This window comes from Sylvia atricapilla, chromosome Z, assembly GCF_009819655.1.
Source record: "Sylvia atricapilla isolate bSylAtr1 chromosome Z, bSylAtr1.pri, whole genome shotgun sequence".
In the NCBI taxonomy this organism is placed as follows: domain Eukaryota; kingdom Metazoa; phylum Chordata; class Aves; order Passeriformes; family Sylviidae; genus Sylvia; species Sylvia atricapilla.
In genome coordinates this window covers 37,008,452-37,036,298 of record NC_089174.1, presented here as the reverse complement: position 1 = coordinate 37,036,298, position 27,847 = coordinate 37,008,452, and the positions used below count along the sequence as shown (strand labels likewise).

Below are 27,847 nucleotides of genomic sequence, written 5' to 3'. Positions count from 1 at the left end.
CATTTCATAACAACATGAATGCAAATATATATTTGCATATGGCAATCATGAGAGCCCCATGTGCTGCAGCTCTCCAGAGCCAGCCCGATTCTCTCTTGAGTCATCACACAATAGACAGTCACTGTAAACACAAAATTCTCTGTGCTGAAATGTCAGCCAGTTTGGTCCAGGCTTCAAACTGCAGGAATGTTTGCCTGCCTATTGTGCTGAAGAAGGTGTTTCCTTAATAGCTCAACTGTAAACAGTCAAGCAGGAACTTACTCCATGATGCACAGAATGCTCACTGTGTCCTTTTGCCTGGGCAACACAGTCCAATTCCCCTAACTATTGTTTTGTTATTCCATTTGGTACAAGTAGTTTAGGAACTTGGAATAAAGTCTCCATACTACTCACAATCTACTTCCAAATTCAATATCAGAGAAAGGAAAATGACGCTACTTCTAAAAAGAAATTGAAAAGTTCCACTGGCCACAAGTGGAGGCCAAATTAAAGCTTTAGAGAAAGGATGTGTTGACTACAAAGCAGGAGTGGCACATGTGCCGTTCCCTGGAACTACTAATTCGTTTCTTCACATTATTCCTTAAAGGCTAGCTCATTCCTTCCACAAGCTACCATGTTGGTGTGAGCAGATTAAACAGGACTCTTATTCACAGTCACGCGGCTCCTCACTGCTCTCTGATGTCAGCACAGAAGGTCAGCTGCACAAATACCAGGCAGCTGAAGCTGCACTGTTACAACCAGACATCCTGTTTGCTGTGAATTCTATTTTTAATATTTTTATGATGTTATTAATGGGAATGCCCAGTTTAACCAGTTAACTTTTTGTTATAGTTTATCCTGCACTTAACCAAAAGCCAGTTTATCAGAGATTCAAGTATGTACAGATTCTATTTTTTACTGTCAGCTTTAAGCTGTCTTCTCCCCCCATACTCCTTGCTCCTGCCTCTCAGGAGTTTTTAAGATTTTTTAGGAACAAAGATAGACGTATTTGTAAAGATTTCAAAAGACACACCATTACCTAATCTTAAAGCAGTGTAGTCAAAGAACATTTTAATACTTTGCTTCTGCATGGGAGCCAAAACAAAAGAAAAACGCAAAACATTTTATGTAGAAATTTTCTTGAACTAGCCAAGAGGCTGTGAAGACAGGGAATTGCTGTGCATCTTCAACGTCAGTAGGGTTTTCCATCTTGGACAAAGTGAAGACAGCTATGTGAGTTTTCATTCATATTTGAGCTAAAATGAATCCATCACATTCATAAAGTGTAGTAAGTTCTATTATATTAAAAGTTCAATTTTATATTTAAAAAATAAAACAATTTAATAATATAATAAATAAAATAATTTAAGCATTTAATGTTAAATTCCTCCATCACATTAAAACAGGCATAGTCACAAAGAATCAGGTCTCTGCAGTTTATGTTATATGACAACATTCTTCTACAAGAACAGATGCATAATGGTACAAAAAATACAAAGACAAGTGTATATGTAGTAACATGGAGTCACTCCATAAAAAAGTGCATTTGCTTCCCATCGATTCAATTAAAAATCACAAAACAAGCAGATATTAACCTTTCATCATCTCCCTTTTTTCACAGGCAAATCATAAACATGTAAGCATAACGAAAGTTTATATCAGGTAAAACACAGGTACTCATTACAGTAATACATCTATAAACATTCCCTGGTTAGAAATGCATTTTTACTCTCATGCCAAAACTCAAGTCCTCCCTAAAAAATAAAGAGAAAGATAATACAGAAACAACGTGGAAATGCCGACAGATGGGATATGATGCAGGACAGGAAAGGAAAACAAAAGGATTGCATTTCTGATGTGGAAAGCCTGATTTCATGATTATGTCACTTTATTTCATTTACCTTTAAGCACTCAGTGATGCTAATCCTGACGTAAGCAAGTGATTAATCCAGCATGAACCATGAAGAAGACTCACGTGTAGATGGATAACTGCCAGAATTTTTAACAATGTTTTCTCTAATCACTCATCAATCTAAACTTGTCAAAGACACAGTTATTTTCAAAGCAGAGCACAATTTTGAACTGGGGAAAAAAAGTGCCATCTGAAGGGTCATTCCAGTGTTTAATAGAGATTTCTGCTTGGAGTGGCATGGGACAATGTTTATGCCATGATTATCATTCATAAAATGACCCAAAATACTAGCAAAAATAGCAGCAGCCGTCTACCATAAAGAATAACAGCAGTATTAAAAATACTAAATTAAATATTAAAAACATAGAATTAAGTATCAAAACCATAGAATTAAATATCAAAAAAATAGGGCCATGGAAATCAATAGCAAATACTTGTGGTCATTGCCAAACCCCAGAAGATATATGCCAAAGTATCTTAAAGTATTGAAAAAACACAACTGAACAAAAAACCCACCCCAAACCAAATCCAAAACATTGTCTGGTTGAAACACATGGAATAGTTGCCTGAAGTTTCAGGTGTTCAGAAAAAAAAGGGGAAGCCCTTTTTAGAGGTAAAATCCTCAAACAAGGGTAACTCGCACAAAGAATTTGAGAGGTGTGCGTTTTTATTTTAAACATATAAAGGCTTTTCTTTTTATGTCTGTCTTTTCAAGTTATATAAGGGCCCTTGTATCCTAGATTTTTTTTTGACCAGTGATTTGCATCCCTGTTGCCTGTTTTGCAAGTCACGTGCTTCATAAAAACTTTGCAAATAATTCTTGTGGTGTAACCATGCCTAATTTAATATGAAAGTCAGAATTTCAGCTCAAACCCTCAGGGAAACTCAGCTGGATTTACTGTAAATCTTTGCCAGTGCTTTGGAAAGAGTCCGCATAGCAAAACACCCACCCAATCCACTCTTAACTAAACCAAGATGGCAATAAATTCAACAAACTGGAAAAAGAAAAGGCACTTGCACTGTAAGCTAGCTTCCAGAATAGAAAGACATCTTCAACTGGACATTCCCTTCATATATCTTTTTATTCCTATCCCCCAACTTCTAACATTGAAATCAAATGCAATATAAGTAGACAAATTCTCCTTACTTGTAACTTAAAGCAGCTTTATTTCTGTGTCCTGTTCTGGAGTGCGTTACAGGTCCCTAGTAGGGTTGTTTGTAAATAACCCACAGAAATAGAACCCAGAAGTGGAAAATGCTTGCTAAGGAGATTGAACACAAACCGAAAACCTTGAGCTTTAAGTTTCCTTCTACACTTACAGAATCACAGATGAATCTGACCGAGAATGGATCCACAAGGACCAAGTCCAACTCCTAGCCCTGCACAGCACCAAGGGTCACACCATGTGCCCGACAACATTGTCTGAATGCTTCTTGAACTCTGTCAGGCTGATGCTGTGACCACTTCCCTGGGGAGCTGTTCCAGTGCCCAACCACGCTCTGGGTGATAAACCTTTTTGTAATAGCCAACCTAAATCCCCCCAGACACAGCTTCAGGCCACTCCCTGAGGTCCTGTCCCTGGTCATCACAGAGGAGAGATCAGTGCCTGCCACTTTGCTTCCCCTCATGAGAAAGATCTAACTACAGTGGGGGTCTGTCCTCAGTCTCCTCTGGGCTGAACAGACCAAGAGACCTCATCTGCTCCTTGTGTAGCAAACCAGCCCCCAGCACACGAGGAGATGCCAGAGCAGAGCAGGAGAATCCCCTTCCTTGCCCAGCTGGCAATGGCGCACCCCAGGCTGGCCTCATTGCCAGCCTATCCTTTCCTTTCTTATGCCTACCTAGATCTCAGACAACAAGTGAGTACCAATGAGCATTGTGAAATCTGAAGGATAATTATTTGTATTGATAATAATTGATCACATATTGTGACCCAGAAATTTATTAAAATTTTAAATATAATTAGAATCACAGTAATGAAAGTGATGGTATATTGATCCAACTTCTCTCATTTTCCTGTTTTTCCTCTGTGTAATTAGTAATCTGTTGTGAGGTTTATTTTGTATCTGTAAATGAGTAATCCAGAGTTCATGTTTCAGCATCCATAACCAGATTTTTATAAATTTTAACAGACACTCACTATTTCTGGTCAAGTAGAACTCACTAGTCTACAAAAGTAACTTTGCCAGAGCAGATTTGTTGAGTCACAAGAGATTTTTATTCTGTCATGAAAGGACATTTTTATAACACATTATGCATTTGGTTTATTTTAAGTTTTCATGGTAATAGAAACATTCAGATCAGGATGACTCAAGATAGGTTGAAAAGCCCTTGCTTTTCACTGACAAAGGAATATGGGCAAACACTGAGTTGCATATGATTTGGACACATCAAGTTACATTGCACCACAGATAGGGTAGTAAAAAACTTATGTGTAGCCCAAAGAACACAATCCCTTACTTGAAACCATCAGTCTTGCTCTAACACCAGCAACGACAAACAGAAACTCCATGAACTCTCACCTTTACCAAACTCAGTATGTTTTACAAGTACTAACTTAGTGTCACAAGTAACAAAACACCTAGATAAGAGTATTTTTAGCTTACAAAGATGCAGAACTTAAAACTGTTTACCCTCTATATATAGCACAGCTCATTTGTGTGGTGGAAGAAAGGATAGGAATATTCTGTAATTCAGCAGCCTATGCATGGTTAAGACAACATCTCTGTACAAGTTTCACAGATTTTAATGCTGTAAATGGAATGGGGAGCAATGGTAGGCACTAGAGAAATACACTGATGCACTCCATTTCTTTTAATTTTAGAAAGAGGGACATCAACTAAAACAGCAGCAGCTTCATGATGGAGGTGGAAAGATGCACTGGGAGCAACAGCTCACTTCTATGAATGTGTAAATGGAAAATAAGCAGGATATAAACTAAGCAGGAAACCAGAATTACTGACTCCTAACTGCTCAGCCATCTTTCTGTCACAGCAAATGTGATGTCATAAAGACAACACACTATAGAGCAAGGAAATTACCTTTTACACACAATCTTACACATGCAAACTAGACAGCTACAAATCAAAACAGTTTATGACTCAGGCACACTATGAGAAGAATCATGGATACATTGGGTAGCTCTTTCTTCTATATCCAAGCAGTTAACATATGAAAATTCAGTATAAATTGAAGTTTTCGAGTACTTTATTTGAAAAAAAAAAAAAACCCACCCAAAACCAAAAAACAACAACACATGCACCAAAATGAAACAAAAAAATTTCAAACACATGGCTCTCTTGAAAAGTAAACAGTATTGCTTTCAGGCCTAGCCAAGGGATTACTGCTACATACGGAAATCAAGGCTGACTTTTAAAAATCTAAAAATAATTCTAAGAATGCTTCCTGTCTCAATGCTCCGGACGAGAAAACAAATGAAGAGACTTAGCATCTACATGCCATCTAGGTCACTGGTATTACACAACCTTCCTTTATAAAAACACTTCAAACAAATTCCTATATGGGATATTCACAGGCTTTAACTGATTAGAAACAAGTGCAAGATATGAAACACCTCTGTAAGTACAAAACGAGTTGTTTGCAGAAAAAATCCTCTTCATGATGAAGCAAAAGAGAATCTGATAGTCTGGCCAGGTATCTTCTATTAAATATAACTCATTAAATATTTACTCACATGCTACTTTATAGCAGAAGGCTGGATAGTTACACAAGACATTCATACAAGACATTGAACTCTGCATTTCTGTCTCATGTTAGTTGTGAAGCAGCACACATCACTAGAATAAATACACCTCTATAGCAAAGGGCTATGTATGCTTCATCATAGGTTCCAACTCTGTACTACCTCCAAGCTAATAAAACAGGAACAGACGTGCCATCATACCTCTTTCTGTGCTGTGAAGACACAACACACAGGCACTTTTCTGACTTCTGGCTGTTATCGTGCCCTCCAACACCTTATCACACTATGCCTGGAAGTTTTACAATCAGAAATTTTTGCACCGAAAAACCCCAAGCTTTTATTAATTATTCTCCCTTTGCATTAAACGTTACAGGCTACATACATACATTGAGTCAAAGATGAAAAGCTAAATAGTTGTACATTAAATTATTATTATTTCAAATAGACTCAAAGCCAACACCTATACTGATACCTATAATCTAAAATCACTACAGCTGAAATTCATTACTAGAAAGTGTGTTCTATTACAATATAAGTATTGGTAAGATGAATCCTCCCATGCTCAAGATCATCGTTTCAATTACACTGCTATATGCTCTGGGCCTTTCATACTAGGGAAGTGAAGCCACAGCCCTAGCTGTGACGGATCTGTTCTGCGCTCTGCTCTGCTCTATGCTGCAGGCTAAAATATCATCAACCTGTATGGATTTTGGTGCAGAGAGGACTAACTGCTTCATGGAAAAACGCGTTGCTCAATTCTTATCTATAATATAGACAGCCCTTTGTGTTGGGCAACAAAACATGACTTCATCTCCTTGCCATGCCCAACTTTCTTAGGTATCTGCAGACAAGCCATCTATTATCTCCATGCTTTGGACTATGATCTGTAAAATCAAGATAAACATTCTTATTTCATTTGTGAAGGACAGAATTTTTAGAGATGTTATGTGTTTTTGAGGTATCTGACACAATGGTAATGAGGTCCCTATATAAAAGTACTTGGCACTTGTTTACTAGAAGACATTTTGTAAACAATGAGTTGCAGAAAAACTACCTTCACACTACTAGGTGGTATCTTTTGAGGTATCTTGAATGTCTCAGTTTCTTTCATGCAACTCTGAGCTGCTGTTATTAGGAGCAATGCATATAGTACAGACGAACATTTTGTTGTCAGGTATACCTCTCCTGTACTGATAAATAAGCATAGCAGTTTTTCAAATAAGAGCAAATGTTTACAGATGTTTCAAAATAAGGGTGGGTATTAAAATATAAGTATGGTACATTAATTATATTGACTATGAAGAGATTCAAAATGCACCTTCCTTTGACATATTCCCATCTATAAAACCAGGTAAGCTGAAATCACTTTCCCTGGCTACCCAAACCCTCCATGCAATCACTTGTCCTAAACATGAACACATGTGTTGCTTGTATTCCACAACAGATAAAATTCAAATTTCTTAACTTCCTTCTGGAAGCATTTGAAAACCTAGCAGGTTTACTCAAGAGTAACATGTGCTGTCAAAAAATAGGTCATATTTATGAAGCCACAATGAAGGTAAATTTGGGTAATAAGCTAAGAATTCCATCTTGTACAAAGTGGCATATACTCAGAAGGGAACCTATTTCTGCTGTAACAAGCAGTCTCTAACAAGCAAAAGAGGAGAGAAGAAATTGCAGGACATAAAAGAAAACCAAGCTTTGAACAACTTGATTCAACAGTTATTTTTCCTCAAACATTATGTGCCCTCTCCCAAAGGTGTCCTCTATGCTGTAAGATTTAGATATACAGATAAATAGATATATTTAAAACACTGACAACCCAGTAAACCCAGTAAAAAAACCTCTGGGCATTAGGAGAAATCAAATCTCATCTTTGATGAGGAAGTGATAACTTGGAAAGTAAATCTTGAGGATGAATGACTAAGGCCTGGTTCAACAAAGCATTTTAGTATATTAATAGTTTCACCATGTTTGTCAGAAGTACAGCCAAAACACAGAGAAATCGAGTTAAACAAAAACAAGACAACTATACTTACTGCATAACTGGCACTACAGATGACATTTTTTCTTTGAAGTAAACAGGAGCTAGGGCATGGAAACATTTAACACTCTCTTGCTGAGTTTCATTTTCTTTTGAAATATGAATAAGAGAACATGAAACCCTCATCAGTGTTCCATGCTAAGTCCTAAGACCCCTTTTTTCTCAGGCATTTCTGTTATGAAGAAGGAATCCAACTTAAGACAAACTCATTACATTGTGTCCAGCACTTTCAGAGCATGCAGACTGAAGAGTTTGTAGAATATAGTCATAAACTCAAAGCAATATTTTTTTTAAGTATCAAAAGTAATCAAAATCCAATTTCAACAAGGAACTCGCGTCTCATGACCAAACCATCTCATAGACTCAAAGTGGCAACAAAAATGGTTCCTGTGATTGCGACAGTCATATCGTCTTCCTCCTTACACATCTGTTAGGATTACAAAAAATGATGGAGCTGACATATCTGCATTGCTTTTTTATGGGCATTCTCCACAGCATCTCTTAAAGGAATATGGTTGATGTAGAGCTCTAACAGCTTTAACTGAAAATGCCCAATGGATGCCTAAATTTAAGGAAGAAAAGGGAAAAATATATCCAGAGCAACATAACTGCCTAAGCTTCTTTCTTAGCAGCAAATTTTCCAGATAAAAGTAAAAGCTTTTCTTGAAAAATCATTTCAAGCTCCAGCACAGGAGGACAAAAAACCAAACCAAAACAAAAAAAACCACCAACAAACACACACCACTTGTTAATTAAGCAAATTGTCATTGGCAATAATTTTTAAATCAAAACTATGGAAATTTAATTATATATATATGTGTGTGTGTATATATATGCACACATGGTAATGTTATAAAGAAGTCCAGTTTCAAGTGTTGGTATAAGTTCCACAAACTTGCATGTGAAGCATCTGATGAAGTAAGTTAGACAATTGTGATCAGTCACTTGGTTTGTGCACACATGAAAAGGAACACAAGAAAATATATGCAGCACAGACCAAATGAGTACAGTACAATTTACGCACCTGTAAGAATTTAATCCTGTCCATTTAGTTAAAGCAACAAAGAATGCATTTGCTTTCAACTGCAAGCTACCTTCCTCCTCTAAAAGAGCTTCTTAAGGGACTCTAGGGGAAGGAGAGAATGACAGTATTTTAAGTTGTACCCATAACTATTTTTAGTACTGTGGCCATGAAAAACCAAATTGAGAACTACCAAAATCTTTTTAACAGGCTTTGCAAAAGGCCTAGCCTTCACCTTCTGTGCTCGTACATTTCTTTAAAAATCAATGTCTGAATTTACAGACTACTACACATGTGCTTTTACTATACAGCATGTGAACATAACCCAAACTGAAAATACACATACAATGAGGACAATAGCTAAGACCAGTCATCAAAAAATAGTTATGCCTATTTCTGACAATGTGCAATAAATATAAGACTGAAATAAAACACATGTAAAACTGAAAGCACACATTCGAGCTAGCAGACCAATAAGCCTCCTTAGGAGTCATTATAGTCAATCACATCAAGAAGAACCTGGGGACATGTAAATCAAGTAGATTATTCACCTGGCATGCACAACTGTATATTCTCAGCTAATAAAAAATCCATAGGAAAAATCTGTAGGAAAAAACGTATGCAGTGTTTGAGTGCAGTGCACCACTTTTTTCCAAATGTGGTATGCTGCTCCAGTTGCAACTGCCCTGAAAGGGACGGCCTTCTCTCTGCTCCCAGAACTCACTATATCACCACTCAGAATTCACTGTGTAATCACTGGTGGGGGCACACACTTGAGAAGCACTAAAAACAATCAAATGCTTTTTGTTTTTTCTCTATTTTGGAAAGAATAAAACTGTTCTCACATTTTCCATTTCCTGTTTTATTAAAGACAAACCTTCTTTTTATTAAGCCAAGGTATGAATCATCATGTTTCAACCACCAAAAAAAGGGCTTTATAACTAGAAACAACAGCAGACTGAACAAGTTAGCAGTGGTAGTCAATCCCAGTAATGTAGTTCTAGACAGCATCATATGATAACACACACAAACATCACCTTCTTAAAATGTCTCCAGTGAGACTCATAGCCAAACAGTGCTCCATCACAAATGTGTAACTAATTCTTCCTACAAATCAAAAGCAATAAACCGTTCAACTAAAACCGCTTTTTTTTCTGCCTTTCTGCACAAACCTCGTGTTTTACAACAAGTGGCCTTAAATCTATCATTGCGCAGGATGGTTACTTGCTTGGACAACTATAATTGACAGTGACATAAATATCTGTGAACTTTAAACTATTTCAGCACATAACCATGCTGGCCTAGGATCTCCTAATTTAATTGGGAACCTTAATTCCTAATTTAATTAATTCAGAGTCAGAAAGGGAGCAGAAGAGTTAGCACATGCGTGGAGATAAGTTGCTTCATTGATCTAAAAACATGGCCTTAATGTGGCCTAATGAGACCATTCACTCTTTGACAACTTAGTATCTATCTTGGAGGCTCCATATGAAATGCAATACAACAATTCCTTGCTAAGAGAGACGGGTGCTATTGAAAAGAAAACGATGATCCTGGCATACTACTACTGGAAATAAGATACAGCTAATCCTGAGGTCAGAAGTGGGCTATTAAAAAAAATTACTAAACAAAAAATTTCACTTTTTTTTAAACACACAGACACAGTATTTTCATGTTCTTTTAAATGTTTCTTAGGTGAATTCTGAAGCAGCACTATCTTTAAAAACAAAGAGTTCTTTGGAACATCACAATTAAAAAGTTTCCAAACATTTCACAAATACAAATATTCTTTTGGGGACAGAGAACTAAATACTAAAATTGCTTAGTTCCAATGGCCTGAAATTATATTCTTATGTACTCATAAAAAATGTTTTTAAATTACAGTATCTATTTCTCAGACAGCTTAACAACATATAATACCAATTAGATCTTGAACATGAGCTGGGAAAAATTTTCCACTCAAATTTCTGAATGAGAAAGGAATGAACTGTTTTCTGTAATCAGCAAAGGCTAGTTTACAAGGTTCCTAGAAAGTTCTGTGAAATTAATAGAATTTGATACAGCAAATAACACCACTGAAGCACCTCTGAATAACAATTTAGGACTTTTCACCATGTTTCTTTTTGCTGTTATGCACTGCACAAACTCAAGAGATTATTTCAGATTTGATCTTTGCTTTGATCCTTAGTTTGGTAGATTCAAATAAAAATACTCATTTTGCCAAACAATATTACATGCCAGTTAAAGATTTAATGTATTTTTTATGCATTATATGTTAATAGTCATTACCTGAATTAGCAGAAGCACACCATCCTGAATAAATATTCTATTTAACTAAAAACTCTTTTATACCGTATGGTATTTTTTTATCAGTATTTTTATGAGACTTCAAAATATTTTCTATGTGCAGTATAACAACGCGTTTTAGAGAATTAAAGGATTTGTTTCTTGTGTTTCATTTATGCTGATGAATTGATTATTAAAGAGCAAAGACAGCATTTAGCATCAGTCATATATATCACAACTGGTTTGGGTTTTTGTTTTTTATTTTTTATTAGAAACTTAAAAGATGTATCAACAAAGTCATTTTTGCTCAGGTTATTAACAGAGCTTAAATACTGACAATTTTAAACCTCTGGAGTGACACAAAGGATCAACAGCAACAACCAAAAGGAAAAAATTCAAAGTCACATTGCTAGTAAAATTAGTACACAAACCTTAAACAAAAGAAAACAGTATTTCTGACAAAGCAGCAAAAATTATTCTGGAAAAGTTGAATCACTCCCTGAAGTTTTAGTATACCATCAAATTAAGCTGAAACAGTCAAATGCAATTTTGATCATGTGCAGGAAACAGTTTCCTTTACTAGAGTGAATATTTATATACACATGCTTATTTCAGTGTTTTTCCTAAATCCTGTGTATCCTTGTTATCTCATCTGATAACACTTTATACCACTGGAACATTTTCAAATCAGCTTTTATGTTTTGACACTGAACATCATGTAAAAGTGAATTCGTCGTCTAATGAAAATATGTTTCTCCACAGTAGATACAGATCACATGCCACAATTCCACTAGTCTGACTAGACTAGAAGATTATTTTCTTCTGCCTAACACAGATAGAATAATGGAATCTTTTCTTTCACGCAGAGACAGTCAACTATTCAAACAAACGTCATCATCATAACACCACTACCTAACAGTTCTCTTATACTCTTCATTATAAAACAATGCTTATTTTAACCAAGTAATTCTTATCCACTCTGATACACCTTCTCTAAATTTCACACAAGAACAGCATTCTGTTCTTGTATTGATACACATATTGACTGCTAAATTTGCTGAGTAGATAAATGACAACATGAAGAGATAGTGTAGTATTAAATGAGGACTAAAAAAAAGTACAAGAATATAAAGGAGAACAAAAGTTGAAATGCTGAGGGTGAATGTGTTTAAATTTATGTACGTGTACGCATATTGTAAGAAGAGCAGCTACAGAGCACAATAAACAGAAAACATGGTGAGCAAAAAGTAACTTTTTGTTTTTTTAATTTTTCAACTTGTTTTTCCATTTCTTTCAAATAGATAGGGAGACTGAAAGTGGACAGAAAGGACTGAACAGTACCAAAGGTGACCAAATGAGTCAAAAGAAGACAGGGACAGACAAGAGGTATGAAAAAGAAGTAGAAAAGAAAAAATCAGCATAAAAGGTGTTAAGAAAATATAAGGAGTTTCAGAGACAGAACAGCAAAGAAAGTTAGAAATTCAAAAAAGCTTAAACCACAATCCCCCCCAAAAAACCCTCAGCTATTCGGCTAGAAGTCTTTCTCACCCATCAATTCTGTTCCACTGCTGTAATCCACTGTGTGGATCCACACTAGAAAGCAGCACCACACCTTTCTACAGAAGCTTCCCCACTGGTTCTTCTTGAGCACCAGTTACCACTACAGTCACACAGCTTTATCCAGCACATGATATCCTCAAATGTTTCTTGAATATGTGTAAGTGTATATAAAGTCAGTTCCTACAAACTCAGCTGTCTGGAAAGCAACTTTTTTCAAGAAGCAATACCTTGGTAGTTGTCAGCAACCTTTCCTTCACCATTCTGTTTCGCTTATTCCATATAGTTATCTTTCTGTCCTAGATTTTGTACTTGGATGCAGTTGCTTTGACTTGGCAGTGACTCAGTATAGCAAAGTCATCCACCTTGTATTGGAAACTGGACTTCCTATCACAAAGGAGAAAAATAATAAACTGGACAGCACAGGCACATAAAAGCTTAGAGGAAAATTTGACAGCACATGCAGATGGAAATTTAGAAGCCACTGATTAAAAGTTTGTGCTTGTTTTGAAAGTTTAGAAGCTACATTCAAGAAGCTGGTTCTCGTTTTGGATAAGCAAGGATAAGCAAGATGAAAGTAAAGCTCAGTTTTCTAGGTGTAGCAAAATACATTAGTAGCCTTATTTTAATCACAGTTGTAATATGGGCTGCTACCAACTCTCTGACTTTTATTATTGCTTGCCTTCTCACCTCCCTCTTCTCACTCCACATCTTTATTTCTACTTCTCTGCTTTCCTCAAGGTAGCTTTACTTTTCCATTACGTGCTTTTCTCTTTCTTATTCTCTTGTTTATTTCTGAAGATACTTTAACTTCCGTATAATGTCAGTTTAACTTCTGTATATTGTCATTTCTTCTACAAGCAGACAACTAAAAATCAAGAATTCTCATGGAACAGGGGTTAGCACCACCTACAGTGAGTAAGAATTGCACTGGTAAGTCAGGGTTGGAAACCTAGTGCTACCAAGCCTGAAACCAAGCAATAAAGCTCTGCTAGAGTAAGAATTGCACTGGTAAGTCAGGGTTGGAAACCTAGTGCTACCAAGCCTGAAACCAAACAATAAAGCTCTGCTAACACCAGGGAGGTCCCTCACTCTTTTTATCTTCTATTCCCTTACCTGTAACTGTATTGAAAAAGTGACCATTGCATTGGCCAAACTTCTAGCCAACATAAAGAATTTCAATCTCAGTGAATTGTCAGTGGTCTACTATCAAATATAAGATTATTGTTAGGCCTCTTCCTTCCCATGTGGTTAAGTACCTTGCAAATGCAGTGCTGTGAATCTGCACCGGATCTCCATGAATTATTAATATTTATAGATATTAGAAGACCATGATTATGCTTGACTTCATTTTTAGTTCATATGTCTCCTCACAGACTTTGCTCTAGAATTACTTTTAGAAAAAACAATGAGTACATCTTATGGTTACACATCAGGTTTTGCATTTCTATCACTGCCAGGTCCATGCCGCAGTTCTCTCTCACAAACTTGGAGAACACTTGGAGAACAAAATCCTCAACAGAAAAAGAGTTTTATCAGTACAAAGGGATTTTGCACTAATGAAGCCTTCTCCTATAAAAAGAAACTAGGACTGGTATAACAGCATAAGGCTGTTATAAACTTTTAAACCTGTTCAGATGTAACAGAGGACCTACTCTGCACCATTTAAAAATTGCTTCAAAATGCACAGTCTGGTTTCTGCTTACTTCTAATTTCAATTCATTTTGCTCACAATTTTCCAAGGCAATCCAATTTTTATCTTACAAAATCTTCTTCATCTTAGCATAAGAAGATTGTAAATACAAATGGTACACATACATGCAAACACACATTCACATACAGAAATATAAACAGAAATGGTGAAACAGTCTATGGTATCTCTATTTAGATCTCACTATTCTAAAGCATAACAACACAGAACATCTTTCCTAAGTGATGCATTCCAGTTACAAAATAAAGGTCATTAATTAAAAGATGCTATTTGGCAGTTTTTTCTAACCATGGAACTGATAAATCATCCACCCACAACAATGCACTTTGTGGACATTTGTCACATACTTGCAATGCCCATACTAAGGCAACATATTGCAGGAGCTGGCAGTCATGCTATCGGGAAGAATTTGGCTACAGAGACAGCAATGATTCATTATGCACTTTAGAAGCACTGTTGAAACAGCAAACCAACACAGCGCTGTTTCTATCCTTTAGAAGTAACAAGAGCTTTAAAATACAATCATAAATTTGTTTTCAAAACCAAAACAAGCAAAAAAGAAATCACAGTTCTGATGATGCATTTGGAAGTGCATATTTATTCACCTTTTTCTCCCTCAAGGGACAGAAGACAACTATTTAGCATCAGCTAACTACTTAACTTTTCACATCGCAATTTAAATAGTCAACTCAACCTTATAGAACAGGTCTTTCACAATAGATTAATCAAAACTCACTAGTTTAAAAACAGTTTAAATTTGGTTGTACTCAGGTTTTTAAATTCTCTGTAGTAATTTTTAAAATAATCATCACATTTTCATTAACTGAAATCTATGCTACAAATGGATGATTTTCAAATTCACTCTTAGAATGGAGAATCAACAACAACAGTTGTTTGTTTCAACATCCACATCACATCTTTTGTTGTCCCAATATCTATCATGAAAACTGTCCCTCACCTACCAGTATCTGAAAATAGTGCTTCACATTCTGTCAAAAGCTCTCAAGGGCTGTATTTCTCTGATGAAAACACCCTTCTCTTTCTTTCTGAGAATGTCCCAGTTAAGTACAAATACATGAAAATTTTGTCTTCTAAATATAGATGTCTAAAAAGGTTTTTAATTTCTTGCCATTGTAACTACATAGTGACTCTGAAACCTTATTTGTTACATCCACTTACTGTCATCTTGTCGAAGACACTAAGTAATATCTCTACCAAGCTTAGGAAGGCATAACCAGAAAGCATTTTGGATCTTCTGCCCTTTGTCCCATTACACAAACTGACATCATGATTGCTTACCTGCGGGAAAACAACTTCATCCTGCTTCATTTTCTTTTTGCTGCTTTTTCTGATCCTCCGGTTTGTCTGAATCCATTTTGTGACCTGGAGTTCAAAATCGTGGTACTTTTTTAGGTAGAAGATGCAACCTGATTGTAGTTACTCGGCATTAGTAAAAAGCTATAAAGATACTCAAGAAAACTTTTTCAGTGCTTCACCAGAAAGGAAAAAGCACTTTTCCTCTCTAAAGTGATGTGGTTTGAGGTAACTTGGCTATTACCTGTACATGATCAAAGTGTGGGATGATGTTCTTCATCTTAGAGCTTTTGGTTTAAGGGGTTTTGCACAAAGAACGTTTTGATATCAGACCAGATTGCCAAATGAGAAGTTACCATAGCAGTATGAAAAACTCGTGGGGAAAACCTCTGCGATTTCTCCTTTACGCCTTCTATTTTAAGTAAGAGATTTATTTCCAGCCACCCCACTCGAATACTATTCCAGACTACCAACGCCAAATCTGGATGGCGTGCTTGTTATTATTTAATAAGGTAGTAACACTTGGTGGGGTTTTCTTTTTTTTTTTTCTTCCCCATACTAATATTTTTATTCTTAGTACGAAAGCAATTCTTTCTTAAAGCAAAAGCGTGGCAGAGTGGGGACGGTGTGTCAGGTAGAAAACTCCAGGAGCAGATGTGCAAGGGGAGGAAGCGGGTGCAAGGTAACAGCTGTGAAGGGTTTCCTCCTCACCTCGCCGTTCACTTGCTGGACGAGCGGACACTCCTTCCACGTCTCTCCCTCCTCCAGCAGGGGCTACACGGGGGAGAAAGCACACGGTGAGGCGGGACTGCCCGCGGAGGACCGGCGATGCGCTCCGCTCTGCGGGGCCCCGAGGCGCGGGGGAAGCCAGCTCCGCCCGTGGCCGGCCGCTGGAGCCGCGCCCGCTCCTGTCCTGTCCTGTCCTGTCCTGTCCTGTCCTGTCCTGTCCGCCCCGCCCCGCCCCGCCCCGCCCCGCCCCGTCCCCACGCCACGCCGCCCTTCCCGCGCTCGGCCCCGGCACGGCGCAGCCCGCGGTAGGAAATGAAACACCTCCGCGGGGTCCTCCGCCCCCGCGCCCCGGCCCCCGGAGCCTCGCGGAGAGGAGGAGCCTGCCTTAAAGACGTCAGGGCCCGCCGGCTGCAGGGCGCCCCGGCCATGGCACCGCGCCTGAGACGGCGCCGGGGAGGCGGCCGCGGACCGGCCCGGCTCGGTTCCGTTCGGTCCCGCCGCGCGGGTGCGGAGCCCGGCCCGGCCACTGGCCGTGCTGCCGCCAAGCCGCGCTCCCTTCCATGGCGTCGCCGACGGGAGGGCTATTGATGCCCTCCACATCCATGCTCCACACGGTTTGCACCCTAATTAACGCTCTCTCTTCGAGACCTTTAGTATGGAAGTTTTCCTATGAACCTTACTATAAACATGCTCTGTCACAGGTCTTTTCGGACAGAGGAATGCCTGATGAGGATAGTTCAAGAAAGCATGATCACCACTAACTGCTTCAACATTGGCCTTGGAACTTGCTCTCACCTCCAGAATCCGACTACTAAACTATCTTGGAGAGGTAATGAAATGCATCTTAAAAGCAAGATCAAAAGCAGCTTTGTAGGCATACTGCACCACAGCAAGCCCTTTATCAAGGCATCGGCTAAAGGCTTTATTTATTAAGCAAGATGCTGCAAGCAGGTGATTAAATTTAGGCATGGGACTTCATCAGGTGTTCTTGCATCCGCAGAAGAGGATATTCGATTTCCAGCATGGGAGATTCTAAAATTATGTCAACCATGCAAAATCCAAATATTATTAATTCCTAAGTCAGGATTTTATAGACTGATTTTGTGTTTATATCTAAAAAACAAGAGGCAGTAAAGGACAGAGTGCATCATACTTGTCATAGTTAAAATACTGTTACTAAAATATTGTCAGTATTTTAAAAGTTATTCATACTCTTTACAAAATTATTTATACTCTTATACTATATATTGCTATATTCCCTGAAAGCTTCAAAAGGAAATCAGTGCTCTAGCAAAAGAAAAGGGCATGTCAAAGCATGTGTGTAGGCAAACTCTCAATATATGGAATTAGATGTACTTCGTAAACAGATTTAAGTAAATAAAGGTAGATCCAATGAGTGTGTATTAAATCTTGAGTATATCCTTTATCACTTGAAAAAAGAATTCTCCTAGCCTTTTTATTTTATTGCCACAACATCCTTCTTTCAAGATCAAAAGCTTTAGATCAAAGCCAAGATCAAACTCAATTCTTTAAATAGAAACAACTTCACCATGAAGCATTAAACAAAGAACTTTTTAACAGACATATCACAATAGAAAATCTTACTGTAGTTTTTTATTTCACACTTAAAACAGGTCTACTTGAAACTAGTATAAACAACATATCTTTGTTTTGTAAAGCTACAATAAATTTTTCTACTAAATGGTAATTCTGAAAGTGCCTACAAATTGACTCTTGAATGGAGTATATTTAAATGAAGAAAGATGAACAGAACATAGTTCAAAGGGAATGAACAAAAAATCATGTTAATGACAAACACAAATTAATGCAACTACTTAAACAATATTTCCTTGGATCAGTTAACAGATTAGACTGCGCATTCCCACAGTAGTTATGGGAAACACTGGACCAAAGAAACAATGAAACATATTTATACTTTAAGTCCTTCAAAGAATTGCACTTCCTTTCCTGTCAAATGTTTAGGGAAAACTAAGGGGGAAAAGGTTACAAGAGACATTGATTTTCAGACCTACAGACCCTGAGGCTGGTTTGGGATGAAAATCCATAAACACACAAACATACAGTGTGTTCAAACTCAGAGGAGGCTCCTGTTTTCTTGTGAGTAGCTGCACAGAAGAGAAGAAAATTCAAGAGGAATTGTTACTGATTTTGTATGGTAATGTATCTTGTGGAGCCAACATCTGGGATTCCCTGGTGCTGACCGCTGTGCATAACCTAACTTGAACATTCACCTACTCTTAAGATGATCGCACTGCAGGGTAAGGTAAGAGCCAACTTGCCAATACGGATATCCTGCAGAAGATAAAAAGCAGTGGCAGAAATAGGGGGGGCTAACAAGTGCCCGTCACAGCACACTGGCAGTCTCTTATCAGTCAACTCTTGTCTCTGTTTATTGATGTGTCAATAAGATTTAGTTTGTAATCAGAGCAGGAACTTTTGCTGGGAGTGGGAAAGTGCAGGAAGATGAAAAGAAAAGGGGAGTTGTGAAAGAGGAGAAACAAGGCAGAAAAAGAGAGAGGATGAAAGATGTTTTAAGAACATTCTGTCTCCTACTGTATTCCTCCATACTTGAAAAGTTTACTTAGAGCAGATAAAAGGGTGATGTTACACCAAATTTAAAACGGGAATGACTGCATTACCCTCCATCAGCAGTCCTATTTGCTGTCCACATGACACTGGCTGTCATACTTGAAGTCCTTCACAATACAAATTTAGAGATTAGTCTGTCCTGCATGTCCTTCTTTACTTGGGAAGACTATTTTTCAGTGACTGCTAATGGATCTGTGCTATGCAACAGTTAGGATGAGGAACAAGCAACATATTAGGATCCCTCATTCTTTCAGCAGCACAATTAAATAGAACTGTATTTTGAAAAACTGGTGGGGGGGGGAAGGTAGCACTTTCTCTGACTTGGGTGAATATAGAACAAATATCCTGGACATAGCCAGTGATTTACATCAGTTCTTACTCAAGCCAGACCAGATCCTGAGTATACAATGAACACGGAGAATCACACACAGCCTAGAAAACAAGAGAACATTTTTGCAGCAAGCAACTCTTTCATTTTACATTGAAACAGGAACTGTTTTTTAAATTATTCTGGCTGTGATGGCTACTAATGGTATTTCACAACTCAGTGAAAAACTATAATCATGAACTTGTCCTTTGCATAGGTTGCCTATAACTTCAGCTCCTCTGTGCTACTCTTATGCAAAACCAACCAGTACTGATAAACTAAGAAGGTAGTTTTATGTAAGGTGCACACTGAATTGATACCATTTTGTTGGCTTTTCAACAGTCCTCAGATGCTGCAAGGCAAAAAGAAAAAATGGAAAATGCAGGAATAAAAATCTTTACTGTAAATGAACTTCAGAAGAGCTCCTGCAAAGTAGAGGAAATTGTCAACTAATGCAGTCAAGTCATTTTCCAACCTCTTATTTCTGGAACCTCAATTACTGAATTTTACATCCCACATACACCTCGACCTTTATATATTCAGATCTGCATGGACACCAGCAACTACACAGAGAAGTAATTTTCTCCTACAAGATATAGCTAACTTCACCAGTATACAAATTGCACTTTTGTACCTTTCTACACATTCCCATTGAATGAAAAACAAAATACAATTCCCCCTGCCAGTTTCATTCTATTATACTAGAATGTCACAGGCTACCTTCTCAGGCTAATGCCATCATCACTGTGACATCAGAAAAGTATGATTTAAAAGGGAATAAAAAGGAGGAAAGAAGTACAATAGTTTAAATTAAAAAATTAGCTTACTTGTAAACTAAGAATACAATGTGCCCTTAGAATAATCTGTGTGACCTGAAAATAGCAGGAAAAGTGTGGCTTCTTTCATAAAAAGGTTCAGAAAATGAAAATACAGAAAAATATCTTATCCGGTAGTTCACTACATGATTAAGTATGGCTTGAAGCATTTGACTGGAAAACAAATGCAAGGATTCCAAAATACTATTGCTACCAGGACTTCGCAGAGAGACTAAGGAGGCAGTGGGCAACATCTGAAAATGACAAGATGGATGGTGCATCCACATTGCAAGAAACAGTATACCAGCACCAGCATGACATAAAAATTACTGAAAAAGAAATCCAGCCCAGAATGTGCTCCTGTTAGAACAGCAAGTTCTCCAGTTGGATTTGTTCAGTCTTCATGCACACAGCTTTATCTACTGAAATGAAAAATCAAGTCTTTCTGACACTATCCATTTTTTAGGAAAGATGCCAATTTATATTGATATCATAAATTTAAATCTTGTAATTCCTCTGAGAGTTGCTATGCTGGTATAAACACACTCTTTTCAGATCAGCATGGTGTGTCTGGTATTTTTCAATGTAACATCCCTCCAGAGAAATTCTGTTAAAGTCAAACTTGTTCCTCCTGAAAGAGAGGATCTCTACCTCCAAGAGACAAAAACTTGTTGGAACAATAACTATAAGAATGTACTTTCAGTACACTGCAACAAGAATTTTATATATTGTGGCAGGAATATTTTTTCAAAGTGGTTATGCAAATATTTCTTTCATATCCACATAGGCAACTCTGCTTTGTGAAGATGGCTTCTAGGTAGATGATAAGTCACTGTAACCACTTATTTAGTTGTATGATCAGATTCATCATCTGACAAAGAAAATATCTCTGACCACATGACCACGGGATCTCTAAATAATCAGCTTATTACTAAAATAATCTTACATAACATGTAAGATAAATAATTATGCATCATATTAAATTATATTGTCTAGAATATGAAAATATTTTCAGGGTGTGCTAAAATGCTCTTTTTTCCAAAATTCCCCTCCTGATTTCACCAGGTGCTCTCACTACTATGCAGGTGTCTCAAGCAAGTTAGAGAGGAAATGTCCCATGCCTCACTAGTATGAGAACAGAGTCTCCGCTATTGGCAGGAAGCACCTCCCAGCTTGAGAGAGTGAGTACACACCATGAGGTAACCTGTGGTTTTACCTGAATCCCCTCAAAGAGGACATGAGGAAGTGGGATGGAAACCCCTCATCTGCACCTCCACAGCATGGGTACTGAGCTGAAAGGAGGAACAGATACTACAGGAAATTCTTCAAGGATAAATGCCACTCCAGTTACCAATGCGCAAGTCCTCCCTAGAGAGAACAGAAGGGCTGATGTAACTTCTGTCCTCTTGAAGGGACCTCACTTTGTATTTTCAAGAAGTGAGCATGAATGCCATGATGAGAACTAGAGGGGCCCTGACTCCAGCAAAGTAGAGGAAAGGAACAATCAGATCTATTGGACTGTGTGGATCCCATGCCCTGGCACATCAGACATGCAAAGGTATGGCAGCAGAGCACAGTGTACCCTGATGCCATCAAGATATGTAGGAGTAGAATCCATCTCTATTTCTGGGGTGACAAGGGAATCCCAACAATTGACTACTGAAAGCTGGAGTGAGCCTGGCTGGGAATGAATGTCAAAACCACCCCACTGTGACTGGTCCAGAAGCTGCAAGGATCTGGCACAGATTACCTCAGGAGAGGGTATTTCAAGGACCTAAAAGGTTATTGTTAGATTTTTGGGATAGCTGCTGTGGAGACAGAGCAAATTGGACAGCTGAATACCTTGCCTGGTCTCTCAGAGGACCCTTCTGCTGAGGGTCAAAGAACAACAGGTACTGATTGCTACCACATCACTGCACTGTCAGTGAAACTGCACCAGCTGGGACCCTGTGGTCCCCACCCATGATGATTTGTGAGCTAGAGACCCAGGGAGTGGTCAGCAAGTCTCAGTCACCCTTTAACAGCCCTATATGGCCAGTGTGTAAGTTCAGTGGAGAATGGAAACTGGCAGTGGACTGTCATGACCTGAATGAAGCCACACCACCTCTGAGCACTTCTGTGCTGGATGTGCTGGAGCTTCAGTATGGTCTGGAGTCCAAGGCAGCAAAGTGGTGCTACCACGGACACGGCTAATGTGTTTTTCTCCATTCCTTTAGCAGCAGAGGTTTAGTCATGCCACAGTTCATTTTCAGCTGGAGGGGTGTGAACTTGGAATTGACTCAGGCACAGAAACACAGCCCCACTATTTGCCACGGATTGATCCAGGCTGCACTGAAAAAGGGTGAGGCTGCAGAACATTTGCAGTACACTGATGGCATCACAGTATGGGGCAACACAGAAGAGGAAGTTTTTGAGAAAGGGGAGATGATAACTCAAGTCCTTCTGAAGGCTAGTTTTGCCATAAAGCAAAGTAAGGTCAAATGATCTGCCCAGAAAATTCAGTATTTAGGAGTAAAATGGCAAGGTGGACATCCTAGAGTCCAACAGACATGGTTAGTGAAGTAGCAGCTATGTCTCTGTCCCGCGTAACCCAAAATGTTACTGTATTCCATACCTCTCTGTGCCCAGAAATCATTACTGTCTCTATAAGATCCTGTGGCTGCAAACAGAATGGCAGGGCTGGGGTTGTCCCAGGACCTTTAAAACTCAAGGTACTCAGGCAGAGTCTCTCTCTTGCTCCTCTCTGGCCAATTGGCTTGCCTTTTAGCTTTTTCTCGCCTCTATTTGCAACAGTAGCAACTCAAGAGGTTGCATTTCACAATCAAAAACTCTTTCAGAGTGAATTTTGCAACACCTGGCTGCAGGCGCAGAGGAGCAGAGCAGCCCCACACGGTGCAGCCACCCCAGCCCACCAGCAGTGCCTGGCTGAGGCAGAAAGGCACAGTGCGAGGCACTCCAGCCAGCTGCACTGCCGTCTGCTGCCAACAGGAAGGCCAAGGCCCCCCACGAGTCCTACACCCTAGCCGAGTTCCAGCTGCCAGTTTGCCGGCTGCATTTGCCAACGGAGCAGCTGCCTGCCCCCCAAGGTGGGGAGGTCGGCCACCATCTGCCCTGTTTCCAGCCATGCCTGGTGCTGTTCTGGGGAAGGGGATATGCCTCCAATTTGAGTTTCTCCCTGTTGCCAAAGAGTCCATGAGATTTCACCAATTTTGTAACTATAAAACTATTTTTAACTAGTGACTGTAACTGTGGAGTTTTATTTCCTGTTGCTATTTCAGTTTTTTAGTAAATTATTATTTTTTCACTTGTAACAACTACTCATATTTATTTCTCCTTATCGGTGAAAAGGGATTGAGTAACTAACTCATTTTAGAGTGTTCCCCTTAAACTGTCTTAAACCAGTCACTGACCACCAAAAAGGAAACCCTAGGCGCTGAGAGCTTTTGGAAGACATATCTGCCTGACTGCAGTCAGATTGTAAACCCTCTCTATCATGTGACACAGAAGAAAAATTACTTCAAGTGAATCCTGAACAACAAGCTTTTGAACCCCAAGACACCCAGGCATCTTGGAATTAATCACTAACTATCCTGAAGGCAAAAATTTCAGACCATCATCACTGGAGGTGGAAAAGCTGACATTTGCTGAGGAGCTCCCACCATACAGCCAGCTACCTGAAAATGAAAAGTGATACACTTCCTTCACTGGCAGTTCCTGCCATATTGTAGGGATACATCGAAAATGGAAAGCAGCTGTATGGAGCCCTGCACAGAGAGTCCCAGAAGTAACTGAGGGGCAAGGCTCTGCTCATGTTGCAGAGCTAAAGCTGCCCAGCTGGCTTTAGACATCACTGAATGAGAGAAGTGGCCAGCACTGTATCTGTCCACTGACTCATGGATGATGTCAAGTGCTCTGTGGAGGTGGCTGGAATGACTGAAAAAGACCAATTGAAAGTGCAGAGACAAACCCACCCAAGCTGCTGAACTGAGGCAAGATGTCATTGCCTGGATAGAGAAGTTGGCTGTAAAGGTAGATGGTGAGATGCACGTGTGCCCAAGAGTTGGGCTGCTGAAGAATATTGCAACCAGGGACGGGTGGATTGAGCTGCCAAGATTAAACACCTCAGGAGGGTCTGTACTGGCAACATAAGGGTGAATTATTTTTGGTCCGGTGGGCCCATGACACCTCTAGTCATCAGGAAGGAGATGCAACACCCAGATGGGCTTGTGACCTAGGGATGGGCTTAGCCATGGACTCGATATCCCAGGTTATCCATAACCGTGAAACATGTGCTGGGATCCAGCAGGCCAAGTAAAGCCTCTGTGGTATGGTAGACAATGGTCAAGCAGCAATAAGGGAAGGCCTGCCAGGGCAAGTGCTATGTGCACTGGATAGCTGGAGAAGTATCCTGTGCCTCCCACCACTGCCTGGAACACCATCCTGGGCCTTGGAAAGCAAGTCCTGTGGCAACCTGCCACCCCTGAAAGAACAGAGACAGAAAACAGGACTCTATTCCAAAACAACCTCCTAGACAACCAGGCCAGGGAACAGAGTATTAAGTGGCTGTATCATATTCCCTATCACTCACACTAGATTCTGGGAAGATCGAACAGTACAATGGACTGTTAAAAAACACATTGAAAGCAATGTGGTGGGATCTTCTTAGCTATCAGGCTCTACATTTATCTAAGGCTGCCTGGGTTAGTTAACACCCCAGGCTCTACCAGTAGATCTGTCCCTGCCCAACCAAAACCCCCATGTACTGTAGAACGGGATAAAGCCCCCAAAATTCATACAAGAAAAGTTGTAGGGAATACAGTTTGGATTAGTCCTGCCTCAAACGAAGGTAAACTCATCCTTGGGATTATTTTTGCTCCTGGACCCAAGCCCCCTTGGTGGGTAATGCAGAGGGACCAAGAAATGTGATGTGTACCTCAAGGGGATTTGAGTTTGAGGTGAGAAGAGTCTGTAATGTTGAATTGTATAATATTAGTTGCTGAATGACACTGCAGTGTATGCCAGAACTACCATGGACAATGCTTCAGCAGTCGTGAGCTTCTGATGCAGACTGCAACCCCAACAGTACACCAGCTCTCCTGCCCTGGAAGACATCTAGGATGGACAGAATCCAGAATTATGGACTACATGAACTCAATAAACAACCTGGAGGAATGGGTCTTGATTACGGAAATGATACCTGCACTTGTACGTATGTAGTTGGAAGGTGTAGGATCTGGGCATGATGTAAATGGTAAAGAATAATGGGTGGATAATGTCCTAGTTTCAGCCAAAAAAGAGATAATTTTTTGCAGTAGCTGGGAGTGGGAGAGTTTGTGGCTAAGACCAGGATGTTACTTGATAGAACCTCACTTGTTGTTGAATTTCTCGTGGGAGAAATAAAATACACTTTCCAGATGTATTGAAATTTGAGTTTTACTGATCCATTGAAACAATCAAAAATACTTCTGACAGCTTTACTAGTTTTTGTTTACTATTCAAAACAAAAGCTGTCTAGTCCTCTGGCAATTATATACTGCTAACCCATATGTTAAGGACAGCTAACCATAAACTGAACCATGACATATACTAGCTCTGTCAGCCAACAGACTTTTTGAAACTAGCTATCTTTCTCCAGACAGTCTCATTTCAGCATTTAAATTCCTCTTTGACCTTAGAAGGGAGTAGACAGAATAGATAGAGCATTCCTTCTTTATGGATATGGAATAAGTTTTAGAAAAATCACTTCTTTTCCATGATTAAAGAGAAAGTGATCAACATCTGTGCCTTCAGTTTGACTCTAAAGCATCGCTAAGTCAAAAGGAGATAAGGAAACATAAACTCGAAATACCTCAACATTACTCCTGCCAACTTGTGTGGAAGATGGTGGAGATGGGATGAAGACTGTTACACAAACTTAGTTACCATCTCCTCTCAAGAAGTATTCAGTAACTCAGCATTTCTGCAGTGTCTGAAAAAAAGCATAGGGCTCAAAACCAAGAACTTTCATTTTCAAGTCTAGACAGCTGGAAATATAGCAGCAGCATCTGAACCCTCAGGATGAGACTGAGTTTCTGACTGAGTCACTACACATGAATCCACAGGTCACAGTTTTTTAGGTCACTACACAGAGGGCTGCATGGATTCAGATACAGAGTATGCGTTGCAATCCATCTTGCCCATGTATTCACTCCTTACAGTCACAAACAGGTTTTTTAAATGCCTAGGGAAAATTTCCAGGGAGTAAAATGTGTGTGTTTTTAAAAACCATAGACCACTCTGGAGGATATACAGCAACTTTTTCCTGTCACATAAGATTTTTACCTCAATTTCTGGCCCAATTCTTTATCTTCCTGAACTAAAAAGATCTCAAATATTGTTTCCTAGAGTAGTATTTGATGACTTCTTATTTCATAACCTGGTTCCAATTTACTAAAATTACTTACAAGGAATCTGAAACTGGAGGGGTTTCAGGTATCTCAAAGGCTACTCTTTCCTAATTATACACTAATACAAAAAATTTTTCTGGCAATGTAGCATGAAAAATATTTTAAATCTTTATGGTTTGTTTCCATTGAGTAAAGAAAACAATGAGGAGGCTAATTGGTCCTAACTTCTGTGCTTTTCTTCTGATGTATTTACAAGCAATAATTAAAACCTATGTTTATCATTATGCAAGCCCAGCTTTGTCCTTATTAGGCAAGTCTAAGTTCAACATTTCTGTGTAAAAGAGGCCTGTCCTCCCTCTGTTTACTATGTTTCCATCTCCTGAGTATGTAGGTGGGAGCATGGGAACTTGGGAACGTGAACTTGATCCAGCATTGATCAGCCAGGCAGCAAACTGTTATTGTTCTTTAAATACCAAACATACCTCCTTTCTAGAATGGATAAGCTCAGTCCTTTTGCACATAACACAGCTTTTGTGTTAAGCAGTGCAGTTAACAGAAAAAGGGAATGAAAATGACTACTTGAGATTTATTAAACTGAAGAGAGATTTTAATGAACAAACACATGGAATCCAGTCCACAATTATTTCAGAAATGGAGTACTTGTTTCAAATACACTTCATCTTCTTGAATTTGTAAAGATTTACTATACTACCACAAGTACTTTACCTCTGAGCTGCATGAGACTGAAAGGTAGCCTGAAGAAAAACAGAAGGACACTTGTGAAAACTTGGCTTTTAACTGGAAAGGCAAGCCAGTGTTTCATTAAACTAAAAACAGTAAAGCATCCTTCTCACCCTTAATGCAGACTCATGGTTCCAGCTGAGAATTTCAAAAGCATTTTTTTCATAATTATTCAATTATTGGAGATTCCTAAAACTGTGTTTCAAACTTCACTCTTAGAAATTAGAACAACAGAGGTACTAAAATGTTATGGTCAATGCTTTCAAGTCTAAATTTTAAAAATTATTATCTACATTCAGCCTAGACACCAAGTGAGCATCTAACCTGAGGTGGCATGTTAACCAGTTTTAGAATGTGATCACACAATACTGTGTAACAATGCTACTCAGATCTTGAATGTCTTTGTTTTTCTCTAAATCAGCAATTCTATTCAATGCAGAAGAAACCTACATCAAATCTTCTAAAATTATAACAAGACTAAACCATGCCTGAAACTCTTGAAGAGTTCTGTAATAAATTTGGGTCTTTACTGACCTTTAATGATGTATTTTTTTAATAAAAGCAATTTTCTTGAACTTTTCAAGGTGTTCTAGAAACAAAAATACACCACTGTTGTGTACATAATTTATATAATTTAGCATATCTTTACATATATATCATTTAGCATATCT

At 38.8% G+C, this 27,847-nt stretch overlaps 1 protein-coding gene across 3 annotated transcripts in view; it reads right to left on the bottom strand.

Moving 5' to 3' along the window:
* The window catches only part of AOPEP (aminopeptidase O (putative)), a 186,609-nt gene that overhangs the window by 58,208 nt on the left and 100,554 nt on the right, over positions 1-27,847 (bottom strand). For all 3 annotated transcript variants that reach the window (XM_066338814.1, XM_066338816.1, XM_066338815.1), the window contains exons 11-12: positions 16,240-16,302; positions 15,514-15,597 (exon numbers count right to left, since the gene is read on the bottom strand). In XM_066338814.1, the coding sequence (XP_066194911.1) occupies positions 15,514-15,597; positions 16,240-16,302 (147 nt within the window). The remainder of the gene's footprint in view (positions 1-15,513; positions 15,598-16,239; positions 16,303-27,847) is intronic.